This window comes from Fukomys damarensis, unplaced genomic scaffold (assembly GCF_012274545.1).
Source record: "Fukomys damarensis isolate Sample0158 unplaced genomic scaffold, DMR_v1.0_HiC HiC_scaffold_8, whole genome shotgun sequence".
Taxonomy (NCBI): domain Eukaryota; kingdom Metazoa; phylum Chordata; class Mammalia; order Rodentia; family Bathyergidae; genus Fukomys; species Fukomys damarensis.
Window position 1 is genome coordinate 22,339,792 of NW_022900920.1, and position 18,868 is coordinate 22,358,659.

At 46.2% G+C, this 18,868-nt stretch overlaps 1 protein-coding gene across 2 annotated transcripts in view; it reads left to right on the plus strand.

Moving 5' to 3' along the window:
- Positions 1–929: 929 nt before the first annotated feature.
- The window catches only part of Ablim1 (actin binding LIM protein 1), a 154,189-nt gene continuing 136,250 nt past the window's right edge, over positions 930–18,868 (plus strand). The window contains exon 1 of one of the 2 annotated variants that reach the window (XM_033761417.1): positions 930–953. Coding sequence is in view for 1 of the 2 variants with exons in the window: in XM_033761406.1 (XP_033617297.1) it covers positions 1,590–1,605 (16 nt within the window). In the remaining variant the exon portion in view is untranslated. Of the gene's footprint in view, positions 954–1,499; positions 1,606–18,868 lie in introns of those variants that run through there. The other variant, XM_033761406.1, reaches the window with a different exon arrangement.

Genomic DNA, 18,868 nt, shown 5'->3' on the forward strand with positions numbered 1-18,868 from the left:
GCTTTAGTGCTTATATTCCAGCTGGCTGCTGACACAGGAAAAACATGACCGGGCAGGGCAGTTGGGGGTGTGTGTGTGGACAAAACATGTCATAGAAAAGATGACCCAGGGGCAGAAGGGAGATTCGGCCCTTACCGACCAAGACACCCAAGCTATTAATAGTAAAGCCCTGAGTCACAGATGTAGGAATGTCACAGCTGTTTGAGCTTTGCTACTGCTACAGGGTCAGAGAGCCAGCCAGAAAGACCTGCCCCAGATGGAGGTGATGAGAGAAACCTTTTTCTCCTTTTTCCCCAGCCCCACCCAAAGTAGCTTATTTCAGCCATGACCAACCTCTGAGTCAAAACTGAGGCAGGTTGGTTGGTTCCATTCCTTTCTCTTCCCCTGGCTCTCCTAGTCCCAACATGTTACAATATTTGCAGTAAATACAGTGTAACACTGGCTGTGCATTCTGGTTCTGAAAGATGTGTTGGCCATCTGCTGTTCTCCCTGAGTGGAGCGCTGTCTCTCTTTTTGTCTCTTGCTCATCACATTCCTTTCACGAGATAGACATACATGGGCCTGGATTTGGGAGACAGGTGCAGAATGGGGTGGGAGGCTTCCTGAACCAGAAGTCCTCTGTTCCTAGGAGACCTGGTGGGTCAGAAAAGTCAGGAGCTGCCCCTGCACACCGAAGTTAGGCAGGTCCTGGTCGCGCGAGGTCCTCCACTTGGCTCTTTGCTTCTCAGCTGCAGCTGAACTTCTCCCTGACAGCTAAAAATCTAAGGAGTTTGCCTCGAAAACACCAGAGAAGCAGGGAGAAAATGGAAGTCAGAATCCTACCGAACTGGATAATTCAGGTTTTTACTTTGATTCTGGATTCGATGCAGGATAAAGAATCGAAGCCTGGAAGATCCTCTTCTTGGGGACTCTGCCAGTATCTCCGTGGCCTCCACCTTCCCCTGGAGATTCAGGTAAAATACAGGGTGAAACGGTAGGGCAAACCAAGTGTCACTTTTCATTTCTCATAGGAAAGTGAGGTTGCCACTAGCATTATTTTTCTGTTAAGGCCAATTTTGTTTATTCAGTTTGCCTGAAAGAAGCTGTAATAGGAATTGAAAGCAGCTGTCATAGGAAACTAATAATGTAACAATTGACTAGCTTTTCTTATGGCAACAGTCCTGGCTGTGGCTCAGCCTCCCTCCTCTGGCAATCATTTATCAGGCCCCGGGAAGGGGCCAGGACTCTGGAGCATTCCATCGCCCCTCTTCCCTGGTCTCAGGCGTGAGGAATGCAAGGTGTTGTCAGGAGCAGAGATCAGGACGGTGGAATTCTGCACTTGCTAAGGCAGCAGCTGGAGCCAGTGGTTTCCGCGGGCGCAAGGGCAGAGTCCCCAGCGGGCGCGGCCGCGGGGCTGGCGTGGGAGCCCGGGCGCCGCGCGGGGGGCGGGACTTCGGGAAACCGCCCCGACTTCGCTGCCGGGGACCGCGGGCGGCTCCTCGCAGCCTCTGCAGCCTCTGCAGCCGTGGGTCTGTCCGCCCAGGCGCGCTCGCACTCCTGGAGTTCATTCCTGTTGCCTTCAGCCCCGCTCGGCTAAGGACCCGGTTGCCATGGTGAAGGAGAAAGGTAATTAAAATTATCGATCACGGCGCGCGGTTGCAGAAGTTGGAATGACATTGCGGAGCTCGGCTACCTAATGGGCAAAGATCAATGGAAAGCCGGGCAGACATGTTCTCAGGGCAAGAATCCCTGTACTGTGAGGTCTGGGTTGCTGCTGAACCGAGACTTTATTAAGAACCTTTAATTTAGCCACGGCGTCTGAACCTCATCTTATTTCTGGAGTGTTTGCACAGCTGAGCTCCGGGTTTGTGTGTCGCTTTTGACTGTTCATGCATTTTGTCACTGGCCTTCCTGCCCCCATCTTGGCCTTTATTCTTTTCCTCATTTACAACCCCTCCCCCAGTCAATAAAATAATTCAGATTTGTAATGGAAGGGTCCTTCCTCCTGGGCGGGGCCGTGCTGGGTCTTGCCAAGCCTAGCTGTCATTTTAGTATTTTCCCTAACTGCCCCTCCCAACGCCTTCTTACAGGATGCTGCACACGGCAAAGGCAGCAAAATCACATCGTAAGAATAGAAAGAGAGGGTGGGCGTGTCCTGTACAGGTGTATATTATTGATATACGATGCATGGCCCTGGAACATCTTTCAGAATTAAATTATTTGTTTATCTAGGAAATCTAAAAGAACACAGCAAGGACTTGTTTTAATGAACAAATACATCTTGTATTAAAGTGTAACAGGAGAATAGAAAGGTGAAAGTGCCCCCCATTGGCCTCAATTGTCAGTGGTTAGTGTGTACTTTCTAGATCCTTTCAGACTGGAATTAGGTACATACATGTGAGGATATAAAAATGGGATCACCTGTGGTCATTTTTCGGTGGTTTGATGTTTTAGAGGCCTTAAATGATATTATAATGTAAATGACCACCAGTTTTGCTTCTGAGAAGCTTGGATTTATTGTCACATTTTCTTACTGTGGGACATACTTTATTCCATTAATGCAGATACTTGCCTTTTCGGGGCTGTCTTGAACCATGGCAATAAATTATCTATATCTCCTTTCTCGTAGAGCTACTAAGGGAATACATTTGAGATGAAAATTCTGAACTCTTGTTGATCCTTGTTGCTGGAAACGTAGTTTGGTTTTGTTATACTAAGGGGTGCATTGAGAAACAGCATCCTGAAAGTTTGACCATGTTAAGGCTCCACCTCGGCAAAAGAAGTGTGGCTCTGCTCCATTCATTCTGCACGAAGGGATCTTTAATGCCCACCTGCTTTAGCTTTGGTCTCTCAGTGGGTAAATGGTAATCGAGTGAAACGGCTTGGTGCACATACAGGCGTTTCTAATGTTTCCTTTCTTTGGGGGATGCTACCAGGAACCCTCCCCACCAGCTGAAGAGGTTGGCATTTACTACACCCTGACTCTTCATTTGAACCTCTGGCCCAACTAGAATAAAGTGGTCCTGACCTCTGTTGCTAATGGATTTGAGTTTCCCAGCAAGAGTAATTTGTGATGGGAAAAGAGATCACAGATCTGCTTCTCTGTTCTATTCCTGTGGGCTCTCCGCAGCTCCAGACTTGCTATACCTGGTATGTATTATAAACCAGGAGTCCCCAAGTAACAACTCTTCTTCAGAGTCCTTACGGACTTCCCAAAGTTTAAATTGCCTGGGTTGGCATTTGCTTTGCAAATCAGTGGCCACTTTCTAACTGGAATACTTTGGCCAGGCCCCTGGAAGGTCACACACTAGTATTATCTGAGCCCTTACGCTAATGATTAGCAGTGTTCCCTTTTTTATTTTTCATTTTTTCCTTGAGTTTATTGGTTCTTTTTAGGTATACAGTACCGTTAAATTCCTCATTGGGATCTTGTACCTTTGTGACAGGTCTTGGTTCTTATTTTTTCCCCATACCCCTGCCCTCCCTTCACCCGCTCCACCCTCTCCTATTTACAGAGACTTTGTTTCCATTTTTTCCTTTTCTCATATTTTTTCTTTGCCCTTATTCCCTTTCCCCTACCCTTCCCACTTCCCCTATACCTTTAGTCCTTTTCTTCCTATATGATGTCTGTGTCAGGCCCACTGCTGCCTCCCAGCTTTCTGATTAGACCAACCTAATCCAACAGCACAGGAAAGCAGGGCTTTTGGGTAGCTGCACGGAGCTTCCACAGAAGGAGCCTGGAACCCAGGCATCCATCCTAGAGATGAGAAAACTGGGGCTTAGAGAGGATAAATAAATGGCTCAAAGTCACACAGCAGGTGAGTGGACCACACACTCGTCCCGTGTCCCATCGTACAGTGTGGGTGGACCAGGGACTGCAGTGTGGACATCTGCTGTCTCTGTCACTACACGCAATGAGCTGCTCAGAAGCTGCAGTGTCTCCAACCATAGCCAGCACATGGCTTTGTTTCTGTCCCCTGGTAGATTCTCCAACAATGAAAATAGGTTGGCTTCTTGTCAGAGTGGAGACAAGATCTGTGTCTTTTCAAATTTGCAACTTTTCCAGTCCCTTCTATTTCTTTATGCTCCTGCGAAGACCTCACTCCTTCCTTCTTCTGGAGTGGACCAGAACCACCCTTGAGCAAGTTTGGGACATGGTGGTGTCCACTCCAAGGAGTATGGAGACCTGCAGACCCCCCCGTGCTGCTTACTACTTAGTGTCCATGTTGGTTATGCTGTTGTTGCTCTGTGAAATCTTTGGGTGGAGGTTGACACAGGCTGGAGAAAAAGTGGTGACTCATCACAGTCTCCTAGGGTGAAATGCTATTAGCTGACTTCCTTTGACCCTTATTAACTCTTGTTCTCCTGACCAGTCAGCCGTTCACTTGGAGTTTCAGATACCCTATCGATCCAGAATCTTGATGAAGTGGTTATTTCTCTGATGTGATCAAGGGCACCTTACCCTGACTGTGTCTTGTAACAGAGAAGCATGAGAGGGTTTTGTGGGTTTATCAGTCAATATCTGCCTTCCTGAATACGCACTCATCTAGGTACACCCCAGAGCTCCACTGTACTCACTGAAAAGCTGTAATTACTTAAGTGATATGTAGCCTAAAATATTTTTTTAAAAGTATGAAAGGAATTTATTACTGCTTTTTTGTTAGAGAAAATAAGAATAAGGGAATGCTGTAGATTGTGTTATGTAAATACTCATCCAAGGTAAATGATGACTAATGCTTGGGGTTTGGAAACCATGGGAAAGTGTAAGAATGTAGTAGCGAGAGAGACACATCAAGGTAAATGGAATTTTACATCTGGGCATCTCATTCTTTGTTTTGTTTCCTGTAAGCTTTCTGTCACTGTTGGCTGGCCCACCTTGCTCATAGGATAAAATGGAACCCAGTGCGGTTCATCTCAGTCCTTTGAGGGAGGGATGACTGTTCTTCACCTGACATTTAACACACCGCACTAACAAGGCAAATCTTTTCTCTAAAGCATGGCTTCCAGTGTAAGCACCACTGATACTTTGACATAATTCTTTGTAATTCTGTCTTGAGCATCGTGAGATGTTTGGCATCACTTCTGTCCTCTCCCACTAGACACCAATGCACCAGCTCCTCACTCATAACAATTGAAAATGTCTCCAGGCATTACCAAATGCCCCTCGGGACACTCGTTTGCCCTCATAGGGAACAGGGTGCTTCTGGGACACCTTGGGCACAGTTGTCATTAAGACATAGTTATTGCCCCTAAAGCACTGAAAGTGAGAGACATAAAAAATCCTTACAGGAAGCCAACCAAATCACAGCAGCTCCTAGAAGCCTGTTAGCTCTTGGCAGAAACAGATATTTCAAATGATGGAGAAGCACCATTGTGCCTTATTTCCCATGACGTCTCAAATTGCTGCAGATGGAATAATCTTGTTCATCAGTGCAGATATGTCTCTAGAGATGGTCTATCTCAGCTGTCCATTTATTTTCTTTTCGGAGTCTATAACCCTGATTCTGACTAGGAACTGTCAGAGATCCTGGATTCAGTCTCCACCTCCAGCCAGCTCTTTCTGGGTTAGGCAAGGTTTCGAACTCAAGTCTCAGGTCTCAAGTGGCTGCCCTCAGCTTTATTACCATCTATTGAAGAAGTAAAATAGACTCACAAATGATTAATGGGAAGTAGATATTTTTAAAGAAGCATAGCTACAGTGCTCTGTGGATCCAACATAGCCATTTTGGCTTCCAACTATGATGACCAGGAAAGGCTTCCTGGAGCAGGTGGCTCTTAAACTGGACTTTTAAATGTTGTACTATTTGGAAATGTGATAAATTTGAATGAAAAGAAAGTGATAGGTTTTAAAGAGAAGCCTGCACACTAGAATTGATGGGACCTGACCGTGGATTTGATAAGTTTGATATATGTGATGAATAGGCTAGAGAAATCAGATGGTCTTGGTTGGGCTGCCTGACAAAAGTGCTGCAAACCAGGTGGCTCAAACAGCAGACATTTATTGTCTTATGGAAGCTACAAGTCTGAGATAAAGGTGTCAGTAGAGTCGATTGCTTCTGAAGGCCTTGAGTAAGACTCTGTTGATGGCTTGCCAGCTCTCTTTAGGCTTATAGGGCATCATCCCATCTCTGTGTTCAAATCTACACAGCCTTCATCCTGTGCATGTCTGTCTGCACATATTTCCCCTTTATAGAAGTCCAATTAGGAGTAGGGCCCACCGTAATGACCAATTTTAACCTGATTACCTCTTCAAAGACCCTCTCCAAACGAGGCCACTTCTGACTCACTGAGCCTTAGGACTTCAACGTGTGAATTTGGCTGGGAGGAAGGGCAGGTGCACTTCAACCGATTGTACTTAGACCCATCTGAGATGTTGATAAAGCCCGGGAAGGGCAGGAGAATGGGATAAAAGAGAGTCGCTAGTGGTGGGAAGGAGAGAGATCAGTTTCATAAACTTTGAGTCAGTGCTGGGAATTAGACACTGGTGTCCAATCAGAAGTGTGTGGTCCCAGCTGTACCTCTGAGGCAGGATACGGAGATTTCTGTGAAAATTCAGGTGAACTTGCTAAACTCTCCTTGAAGGCTATAACAACAGACTTTACTTCCCTATGAATAATAGGAGGTACTGTGGATGTCAGGTATCCAGGGAGAAGCCAACCCTTCACCTTGGTGGTGACAATCTGCTGTGTCCAGTGTCCTTTAAGGTCTGGAAGTAGCTCCTCCCTGCCACATTTGAAAACCACCATGCTCTTATTCTTGGCAGCTCCTGAGCCCCGAGGTGTAGTGTGTCTCAAATGTGACCTGCAGACTGGTACCAAGGTAATCCTCTGAGGACACTGAATCATCCTGTCTTTTCCCAGTTCAAAAACCTAAATAAATGACAAGGTCAAGTCAAGGCTTCCTGCTTGTCATGCAGGCATCTTCCCAAGATTTTCCAAATACCTCCTCCCTGCCACAGTCTAAATAAATATCCTTCTCAGCTCATCTTGATTTTAATTTTTAATGTTATTATTAGGTCCGTCCGTGACTGCACACATACCAAATGGTGGGCTTTGCACTGGGAACTTAATCTCCACAGCCTCTAGTCTTTTAGCCTGTCAGTGGGGATCGTCCCTTGAGGTAAGGCACTGGTGACTGATCACAGAGCCAGAAGATAGAAGAGCTGGATTTTGTCCTACCTCTCTACCTCTCTGGCTCCAAAAGCTGTGTTCATTGTAATTCCACACCTCCTCTCTGAGTAATCATGGGAGGGAGAATTTTCCCCTCCAACCTTGTCCATTTCCCTCATCCTCCTGAGAAATGCATATCTTCCTTTTCCATGTTTACCAAAGACCTAACTCAGGTTCTGCTTCCTAGTAAAGCTCCCCAAAGATGCATCCCTTCTGTGAATTCTTCCGGAATCGCTCTGTGCGTCTCATTACCCAGCAGAGAAATTAGACAGTGAAGAGTGAGTGCTCTGTTTCTCTTCAGGCATTTGTTGGTTTCCTGTGTGGACTTGTGAAACAAGCTTTAGCTCTTCCATTCTGGAAAGTGTGAGAACGGTAGGGCTTTCACTGTGGTGCAGGAATTCCTCGAGTGCCTGCTGACTGCAGGGTCCTCTCTCCTGCCCCTTTCTTGGGTGGCAGGTGCTCTGAGCTCGCGTTGAATGTTCAGTGCTTCCCAGGCTGATGTTGAATGCTCTCCCTGCCCTGCTCCTGGATTTGTCTAGGTTTTTCCTCTTGGCCTTAACTTGAAAAGCTCTAAGCTTTTTAAGGGGACACCAATGACAAGGACGTTTCCTAAGAAAGAGCTGAAGAGCAGTTACAGATTAAAGGAGACACTACAGGCTATAGGCTTTATAATCAATTGGCTTGATTGGCGACTTATCCACACAACTCAGTTGTGAAGCTTGCATCTTCAAGGGAGGAAATCTCCAGGTTTTGTCTTCATATTCTGCTTGAGAAAAGAAAATCCAGGCGTGAATTGCCTTTACTATTTTGTAAATAAAAGTGCTAGTCTTACTGGAAAGTACAGCTCTGACCATCTTCACTCCAGAAGGATTGTCTGAACAATAAGACTTCCAAGGCTAAGGGAAGGAATTTTGCATTAAAAAAGTCCTAACAAATCCCTTGCCCTCTGCCTTGTGTTCATTGAGATCTAATGAATATTAATCCAGGAAGAAAAAACTGTCATTGCGCAGATTTGAGGCTGATAGTGTAAATAAACTTGAGAGAACGAGTTTATTCATTTGAATTTATTCACAGCTCTTGAGAGCACTTTTTCATGAAGTCAAGCTCACATAGACAGTGGGCATCTGGGCTTGCAGCTGGCTCTGTGTTAGCTGCCCCTAGCCTTTGGGAGGTGGCCCTGACTTTTGCTATTTCCATTGCCGGCTGGAGTGACCGAGGAGAGCTGAACCACCTGTATTGCATCACCGAAACCCCCTTTAAAGAACGTCAAGATGACTTCTCCAAAATCTCCGCACCGAAGATGTGCTGTGGGAAACTCATCCTACCACAGAGAGAGGCCTGGCATGTGCGTCACGCTGAGGGGTTTGCTCCTCTCTGTCATCGCAGCCACCGCCCCGTAGGGGGCATGAGGGAGGAGCCTACGCTGGCTTGCCTCTTGTTTGCTGAGTGTTTTCCTGAGCCAGAGGACTTTTTGGAAGACTCAGTGGTTAGCGAGGGGTGCACAATTTCTTCCCATTGTGGTTGAGCCTGGTTTGGGCACACCACAGCTGAAACCAGCCCGACTTCCTATTTCGTTGTGTTTTGAGCTAAGGGCGACTCAGACCCAGGGATATGTTTATCCCAAGCTCGCAGGAGTTGTGCATTCAAGGGCAAATTTTGTTAACAGTGGGGAGAGCGAATATCTGTTATGCATGACCTCTTTTCTCTGAAACATTATATTTGTGCTTAGACTGACATGATTAATGCGGTTATGGTACAGTGTGCCCTAAGGGGCACCAGCAGTGGTTTCTTTGTCGCATCGCAAGAGAAAAAGCCGACTTGTTTGAATAACTTGGATTGAACCAGGAAGGTGCTTGCTTTTTAATATTTCCAGAGAAATCACTATCTAGACCAGTGGTTCTCAAACTATAACAGGCATCATCAGAAGATCCTGAGGGGCTTGCTAAAGTGCAGATTTCTAGCCCTTTACTGCCCAGTGTTACTGATTCAGCAGGTCTGGGAAAGGGCCTGCATTTTTAACAGTTCCTAGGTTGGTATTGATGTTCCTGGTCCAGGGACCACGCTTTGACACTGTATAGCTGACCCATGGTTTCTGTGGGTTACATTACCAGCCCTGCAGGTCCATAAGTCAGAATTTTACAGAAGTAGCTTTTCCATTATCTTTTGCAAACTTTATCTTGCTCATAATGCACAGATGACAAAGGGCATCATTCTGACTCTCCTGCAGTATGGAAATAAGCTGTTATTTCATAAAGAAGCAGACCTTCTGTGAGATTCCTTTTCCTAAGGAACTGGTGTCAGTATATGATACTGGGTATGTACAGGGTGGGTGGAAGTGACTGGGCATTTTTCATGGGTGACTTGGGGCTTGTATGTGTTGAGGAAGGTGGCATTTGTTAGAGTCAAGATACAGGTGTGCACAGGTGTGCTGTCCTGTACGCATGATTCATAGTTTACTGGGGTTTGTAGGGCTCCTTGGAATTCTTGGGTAAAAGGCATTCTCTGTCTTGGCTTGCAAAAGCAACCCATCCCTGTTTAATCTTTGAGGAGTTAAAATATATTATTAAAGCATGGAGCATTTCATTCCCTGCCATTATATTCCAGTGATATGTGTATTTTCTTATTTCTTTCTGTTGTTTACTATTTCAGACATTGTGAGAAGAGAGAAAGATTAAGAAAAAATGATGAACAGTGAATGACAGGAAAAGCTAGCAAGGTTGTTTACTTCTCATTGGAATGTCTGATGGGAGAGAGGGCTGTGTATCCCCCAGCAAAAGGCAGGGGCTGTGGGTCCCCAGGTTCAAGGAGGGTCCTGTAACATCTGGGTGTCTGCTGGACTGCTGTTCCTGTGTCTGTTCTCTGTGAGAGGCATTTTAGGATTAACGTGACACATTGGTAAATTCTTGCTTCAGCAGGTTAACGTGTCGAGAGGGGTGTTGATCAAAACACACCGGTGGCTAAAGGCAATGGCTGTTAGTAAAGACAGTGTTCAGGGAGCTTCAAAGCAAGGAAGAGTTTGCATCTCAGGGAATCTGAATAGGCTTTGCAGAAAGGGAGCAATGAAGATCAGCCGTGGCGGGCTCTGGGATGGTATGGTGCTTGATCCAGCTTGCCTCCTTACACAGTGTCGGCTCCATGGTACTCTTCCATTGAGTACTGAATGTACTAACTAGGGAATGCAAGATGTGTAGGGATGGGGGAGGCCATTCTACTTATTTAGCAATATTTCTTTAGAACCTAATATGAAACGAACCATCTACATGTAGAAACCAAATGCAGCTCTTGACTTGAAAGCACATTCTGGCAAGGAATAGACACACAAATAAGGAATCATGATGCGATGCAAAATGCTCACAGCTGAGGACTATTCAAATACTATCCAGAGAGTGCTTAATTCTGTGGGACGGTTGTGAGTAATGGGGCTTTGAAGGCTGAACAGGAGTACAGTAGTGGATAAAGGGGACTTGAGGGACAGGTGTTCATATTGTTGAAACAGAAGCAGTGAAGTGCAGCAGCCATCTGTGGAAATACACCCAGCTCAGCTTGGCAGGGCTACCATTGGCTGCGGAGGAGAGCAGTGGATGTAAGGAAGGTTAATTGGAGGGAGCCAGGGTCATATATAAATGGTTCCAAGAACCAGGCAGGTAACCTAATAAGCAGGGCCTGGGACAAGCTGGGGAGGGTGGGCTTTCTCACAGGGAGGAGTTGCTTTGCTGTCCCGTCCTAGGTCCTGTGGAGAAACACTATCCAAGTTGCCAGACTTTCAGTTTTCAAGAGGGTAGAAATAGGAATTTTTACATAAAATCTCTAAACGTTTAAATGTTGGCAAATGAATCAATTTTCCCTTTAAGCAATCATTGTGTGGGCCAAGTAATATAAGCCTGTGGGCAGGACTTTGCCAGAGGGCATCCACATTATAGTCTGGGGCTTACCCAGGGCTCACCAACCCTACCCATGGGAGGAAATGACATTCCCACCCAACAAGACCCAGGACTGGGCAAAGATACCTAGGAATGGCTCAGATAAAAGCCATGTGAAGCAGTCTTACCTCCACTCTCTGCTCCTTTCCCATCTCTGTCTTTTAAATATGCTCGTCATGACCCACTAAATTGATTTTGTGTTCCTATGCGTCAAGACCCAAACTTTGAAAACCATTCTGTTAGGACATCTAGACTAACTAAATTCTTATCCGACAGAATAAAATACTTCCCTGGCAACCACATTCCCATCCTAGAGATTCCTGTGACAGAACCGAAAGGTATGTTTCTGTTGGATTTCTTCACTTGGAACTGCAAAAGTTTTCACAGGATGACTTCTGAATTTATCACTCTGCCCTAAACAGAAGCTGACTCAAATTCAGTGGCATTGTTTGGGGTTCCTGATAAAATTAAGAACAGACACAAACGCTAAATTCAGAGTAAAACGCGGACATTCAGCAGAAACTCTAGAGCAAACGCTGCCCTCCGCAGGCCGCGTCAGCATCTCGGCTTGGCATTTGTGGCGTTGCTGCTTCACGAAGGAGGCCTTGTCCCTGTTTTTCTGCATCACCACTTCACTTCCTTAGTGCTCGTCTGGTTCCCTTGCTGTTGCAGGGAAACCACAGAGAGAGGGCAGAGGACCATTCATGACTCGAACAGCCTGTCATACACTGTCCCACCCTTCAGGGCCTGAGCTCTTCACTTCCCCTCTTGAGTATGAGGTGCTGCCTAGCGTTCCTTTTTGACATATATGAACATTTCCAGAAAAATCATAATGCAAGTCACTGGTGAGAGCTCCCCTTCCCTGCACCTGAGTTGTCCTAGCGAGCCTCCTTGCGGTAGGACAGGCTCTGCTAGAGGACACGTCTGTCATCACGTTTGTCTTGATTTGGAAGCACCCGTGCAGCATACAGCATGACTCAAGACGAACTTGGGCTTTTGCAACATATGCCCAAGAGTGGCTTTTTGTGCTTGGAAGGAGCTGATACAATGAGACGTGCCCAAGGAAAGACTTTGCCTGCTGTGAAAACCACAGGACCACAGTGAAGCAACACTCGTGTGATGGTCTTGCATCTTGAGTATACAATGAAGCTGGCTATGAGCAAGAGGCAGACCGGAAGTTCCAGTCAGAGAGCAGGTGGCTGAGAAATACTTTCAAGGTTGAGTGGCCAGGGCAGTACTAGACGACTAGGCTGTTTGGAAACCTTTAGGAGCTGGGCATTGCATTTCCAGGGCAACGTTTTCACCCTAATGTAGGGGGGCAACGCCCTTTGGAGTTGTGTAGCCCTCAGCTTTCCCATCTTTTCTTGGGGGCAATTTGGTGCCAGGGAGCCAACACGGGTTGGTTGCAAACCACATCTCTTCTACCTCCCAGAGTGCACAGAGCCAAGCTATGCACCCATCTGCCAGTCTAGTTTTTCTCTAGTGAAAAGAGTACAGAGAATGCTCACTTTCCTCTCTGCATGGAGATACTTGATCAGTTGTCATAGAGGTGTGAGCATGGGAGGAGGTTTTGGTAGGTGTCAACAATAACACATAACAGATGTGATCACAACAATAGAAAATGTGGCGGATTAGACATCAAGAACTGGCCAAGTGAGAGGAAAGGAAATGACCAAATCGAAGCAGACAAAAACCATACAAGAAAGGGAGTCCTATTCAGAGGATTCATTGTAAAGTCTAGTAGAACAATAATTCTCAAAGTATAAAGAAATGAACTAAGTTTGTCTTGTAGCCATATTGATAAGAGCTAATTGTCAACCTTCAAAGCAGGGTGCTCACAAGTGATAGTGGAATTGGAGGACTGGAAAAACCAAAAAAAAAGCACATTTACTTACTGATGTGAGAGCAGAAGAACAGACAATTGTCATCCTACATTATAAGCATATTTTATATGCATAAGCCTGTATGGTTTTTTAAGCTTTAAAAATGTTTGATAAGATTATATTCATTCATAGGAAAATGGATACACATTGAGGATATACTCCTAAATGAAATAAATAAGTCACATGTGTAAATACCGAGTAGTTTCTCTGGTGTGAATAAACTATAATAGTACATAAGATCCTAATGAGATAATTGACAATGTGAAATAGGAAGAGAAGGGCTACAGGTGTAGGGAAAGTGGGAAGGGTGGGAGAAGGTAATAAGGGAAAAGAAAAAAATATGAGAAAATGAAAAAATGGAAATAAACTGTTTGTAAATGGGGAGGGGAGGAGGGGGTGAAGGGAGGGCAGGCCAAGGGAAAAAATGAGAACCAAGACCTGTCATGTAAAGGTACAAGATCCCAATAATGAATGTAACTGTTCTGTATACCTAAAATGTACCAATAAACTCGATGAGGAAAAAAAATGTTTGATAAAAATATATGAGGAGGAAAAAATTCAGGTTGGTTGGAAATTGCTTCATAGGGTAGCTTTCATCCAAGAGCTTTGCTGGAGTTGATCAGACCATCAGTATGCTCGTTTCTTCAGCCCTTGTTTTTCTGGGTCATACTTAAGTCTTTCATCTTTTATATTGACATCATCAAAATTGGTAGTGTTGGTGAACCCAAGGCACTTAACTGGCTTTGAGCTCACCTGAAGGCTGTTGCTTTGCAAAACAGTCAGAAAATCCGAGCAGTGTTACATGCATGGCCATATTAGATGTATCTGTAGCACATAGTTTTGTACCACCTCCACCTTGGCGATATATACAGAGACTCCAACAAAGAAGGACATAGAGTGTTCAGAATGCAGTATAAAGAAAGGAGCCAAAAGCTGGGGATGGTGGAGCGCACCTATAATCCTAGCACTGAAGGAGGCTGAGGTAGGAGGATTGCAAGATCAATCCCAGCTTGGTCACTTTAACAAGTCCCTGCCTCAAAATAAAAATGTAAAAAGGGGCCGAGGAGGTAGCTCAGTACAAAGGCCTCGATTCAGTCCCCAGCACATACACACCCATGTGCGTGCGCACACACACACACACACACACACACACAGAAAACAAAAGGAAGAGATCTGAGCTAGGGTGGGCCGGGAAGCAGGGACTTAGATGTGTCAGGGGAGTTGACAGAAGCTGCTTTAGGATGAGAACAACAGGAGAAGGAGGCAGCCTTGCAGGGAGCATGAGCTGTGTGTGGAGACCCGGAAGCAGTGGGAACTGGAGCTTGGGGGCCACATGGATCAGAGAGAGTGAGGAGAGGCTAAAGAAGTGGGTGGGGCTCAGAGCATCTCCTGCAGTTGGAAGCTTGTGGGAGGACTTAGTTTGTGGAGCGGTCTGCTCCAGCTGTATCCGTGAGATATCATTCTGGTTGCTGTGCAGCAAAAGAATTGAGAACTGAGTTGAAAGTCCACAGTGCTACAAGATAAAACTCCTTTTGTCCTTAGTGACTGTGCCCTGAACCCCTGCTAGCCTTTGCCTTAGGTGAGGGACCCATTACCTATAGGCACATCCTGTTCTATCTTCTGGGAGGCCTCTGGTGCTGACACCGATGTTGACACACTTCTAGGCACGTCGTGATCTGAAAACTCCCACACGAGACCTGAACTGGGTCTGATGGTATCTTGTGCTGATACTCTGATTTTCATTTCTGTCTCTTTTATGGCTTCTTTTCTTTTTGTAAAAAAATAATTTTGTTGGTACATGTTAGGTAAACAATATAATGACATTTGTCATTGGAAATTTGTACCTTTGTGTAATCTATCTTGGTTCTTATTTTTTCTCCCATGGCTTCTTTTCTAGAAGGTAGCCGTGATGAAATGATAGCAAGTACACTTGTCTGGAGATGTGTTGGTGAAAAACACAGTATCTTGGTAGGATTGCCTGCATTAACAAGGTGTGAGACAGTAGGAGTTTGGGTGATTCCAATCTGTGTTTACACAGTTGTTCCTTCTGATTTCTGTGCTAATGTAGAGAGGCTGAGCTAATAGATACCAGTCAAACCTGTTGCTTTGTTTAAAATGCATAAAAATGAAAAGTAGGGCTGGGGATTTAGCTCAGAGGTTCTGGCAACTGCCTTGCAAGCTAAGCACAAGGACCAGAGTTCGATCCCTGGTACCACAAAAAAAAAAAAAAAAGTCAAAAAAAGTAGGTAAATGGTTGCCTGGGATTAAAGAATCTGGGGTGGTGAAGGGGGACTGTTAAAGGGCACAAGGTTCCTTTTGGGGTAATGATAATGTCCTAAATCAGTGTGGCAAGGGCCACAGAACTCTGTGAGTATCCTAAAATCATAGGAGTTTTGTGCTTTAAAATGGATGAGTTGCATGATATTTGAATTATACCTCCATCAAATTTAAAACTAAACCTGAAACTGAACATGGTGGTATACACCTATAATCTCAGCACTCGGGGAAGCTGAGGCAGATGGATCGAATGTTTGAGCCCAGCCCAGGCAATTTAGCAACTTAATGAGATCTCTCACAATAAAAGGACCAGGGATATAGTACACTACAAAGGCTTTAAGATCAATCCCAAGTACCCCCCCCCGCAAAAAAAAAACCCAAAAAAGTAACCAGAAAACTTGCTGCTTATAGCAGTATGATCAACTGAAACAGTGACCCTGGGAGCTGTGAGAGCCCTTGGGTGGGCTGGTGCAATACTGCAGAAAAGCAGGTATCCAGGGCTAAAAGCCAATGGACAACAGAGCCCAGAGTTCAGCATATTTGAGTTTGAGGCAGCATGCATGGGCAATCATCTCCAGGACCTGGAAGTATGAGCCACATTTTTCCACATTGAAGCACCCCAGAGCCAGCCATGGCTTCCATATTTTCTTGTACGCACTCATCTGTCAGGAAGAGGGCTGGGCACTGGGCATACATGACCTCATTTATCCTCCCAAATGTCAAAGTAGTATTTTCCTTCCTTTTCCAAAGAGGAAATTAAGGCTTAGAGAAGAAAAGTAACTTGCTCAAGGTCACTGAGCTAAAAGGGGCAGAGACAGGGATGGCGCCGACCCGTCTGAGTAGCACTTGGGCTGTGACCCGCTCAGGTCCAGGGACTGAGCCCTCCTGGCTACCATGTTGTATCCCAGAGGCTCCTGCGCTGCCCGCGTTGTGAGCTGACAGACAGAGGAGCAGGCCAGACTCGTTCTGGACTGGCTCGCTGCTCCAGAGACTTTGGGCCCCAGCCAAATGAGGAGCCTTCAAAGTATGTTTGTTAGATTCTCCTTTAGGAACAAGCAGGGCCAACCTCTTTCCTGCCTCATCTTTCACATTGCCCTTCACTTACTCCTTCCTTCAGCCAAACCAGCTTTCCTGACATTTCCCAAATGAACCCAATTCCACTCCTCCCATTGTCTAAGATGCCTTTCTTGTCCTTCCTACCTAAATCCTGCATCTTTCTTGAAGCATTTTTCTGGCTCTTCTCTCCTCTTCATTTTCCACTTCTCTCCTGGAGCGTGATTTGTCTCTCCCTTGTGTTCTCATCCATTCATCCCCATGCATTCTCTTTCTCCTCCCACTCCTACCCCACTAAGTTTTAAGTTGTGGAGGGTGGGACCTGAGATTGACATGGTGCACACGAAAGAGGTGACAGCTTTCCCCTCACTTTGCCCCCGCAGATTGCCCGATTTACAGCACCCAGATATGCCCTGGGCTCTTTCACCCACAGGCCCTTACTTCTGTCCCTGACCTGAGCCACCATTCCCTGTCACCCTTTTGCTTCTACCCACCCCCTAGAGGTAAGTCTACTCCATTTCCCATGAGATTTTCCCCATCTTTGGCCCACCCTACTGCAGAAATCCCAGTGCATGACCAGCATCTCCCCTGGGTCTGTAACCTCCTCTCTGTGTGGGCCAGCTCCCTGGTAGGGCTACTCTGCATCCTATCCAGCTCTGGGACCTGCTTCAGAGGCTGGTTTGACTCTACCAGCCCTCGGACAGCATAGCGTGTGCGGCAGGCAGGCACTGAGTCAGAACCTGCTAATAAGAAGCTATTTCTAAAATACTGGACGGTTGTATTTAGAAGAGGTCATGGGGGCATTTAAAAAATTATCTCCTCCACTTTTTCCCACCTCCAGTCCCATGTTGGGCTTCAAAGGTATTATTTTCCTTGTCATGCCATAGGCCTCCATTCAAGCAGATGAACCCATGAAGTTAAACGGGAGAATGCACAAGCCGCCAGGGTTAATAATCTGGCGCCTGAGTGAGCAGGAGAACGCCTAGCAAGGTGACACAAGTGGGTTCTGTGTGTTTGCCTGTTCTGCCAAAGCTCGCACCCAGCAAACAAAATTGCATCACAATGAAAGCGTGAATGGGCCCGAATTTCAGGTCTGGGAAGAGTCTGGAGCTGAAGTGTACCTTAAAGAGTAGCTGTAGCACTTGTGAAAGTGTCTGCCCTGACACTCAGAGGCTGTGAACGCAGGTGCTGGGCTTCTGTCTCCTGGTGGGCGTGTAGACCCAGGGGGAGGTGAGTCGGTGTGTTTGTTCCGAGCAGCACCAGACACCTTTTCCGAAAATGTTCATTGCTTGTTTCTAAAATGTGAAAGCACCTGAATTAAAAGCCTCATTTTGCTGGTTACTACTGGTGACCTTGGGCACAATGAGCTGCTGGTAAATGTTTAACAACCAGCCCTCCAGAGGGCAGACAGAGGGAGGCTGGATTGGTGAAGCATGTAGATTTCCAGGAGAAATGCGTGGCCCTGCCACGCTGCCCGGTGAGGTCACTGACCACACAGTTGGCCTTCCCAGAGGCCCCAGTGCTAAGTCAAGTCCCTTAACATCTCTGAAGCTCAGTTTTCATATCTGCAGAATGTTGTCATTCTGAAGTCAGTCCTGTCACAGGAGCCTCAATTTAAACGTGGATAGACCTGACCCTCTGTCTTGACATGTAGTCCCATAAATGGCGCAGATGGGACCGCAGTCCCTTCCTGTCCCAGAATCGGGGTAGACGTGGCTCTCTTGTAGTCCATTAAAAAGTGGTATTCTGCCAGCAGGGTTTAGACTGAAGCTACTGCCCAGTCGCTTGACTTGATGCATTTCTAAGTGAAATTGCTGATGTGAGGATAATTTGAGATCCCTAGGTGACCTTAAAAGGTTCTATCAAATTTCAGAAGTGGTTTATTGTCATACTTGAGATATTCCTGCTCCTGGAGGTCAGTGACTGTCCTGACATTCAGCTGACATGGGCTTTCATGTAATAGGTGCCTAGGGCTCTGGGGTGGAGATGGCTTCACATTGTCTCCACTGTCACCCTAGACCAAGGGTGCCAAACGTACGGCACATGTGCCACAGCAGGCTGTTTGTTGTCACCGAAAGCTCTGAAAGTTTCGCCATCACTGCCTAGGACAAAGACGGCTGCTCCCTGCCCTCTTTACAGTCTTGGTGGGGTGCAGCATGGGATGGGCAAAGCAGAATTCCCAGCTTCTAGTGCAAGGTCCCTTCTGATCATTTTGGGCAGAAGAGATGGGTCTTACATATGAGTGAGTACCCTCCAAGGCAAATTCACTAACGTGGTCAGAGAAAGGCCAGCGGCCTCAAGAAAGGGTGTTGTCTCAGCGAGTCACAGCAGTCCCGGGTGTGTCTGAGAAGTCACTCTCTTAAGAAGGAAAAGGTAAGGCAACAGGCTGAGGTAAAATCCCTTTCTGAGATGAACTGGCCTCTGTGGAAGGCAGGTGGGGCACGACAGAACAAGGGAGTCAAGTGAATCACAAGAAGGAAATCGCCTGACTGGGATGATAGAAACTTACTGCATCTTTACCGTGGGGAATCAGATTAACTGGATTTGAGCCTGGGCTGTTTCTGTTGTCAGGAGTCCGTTTGAGGCA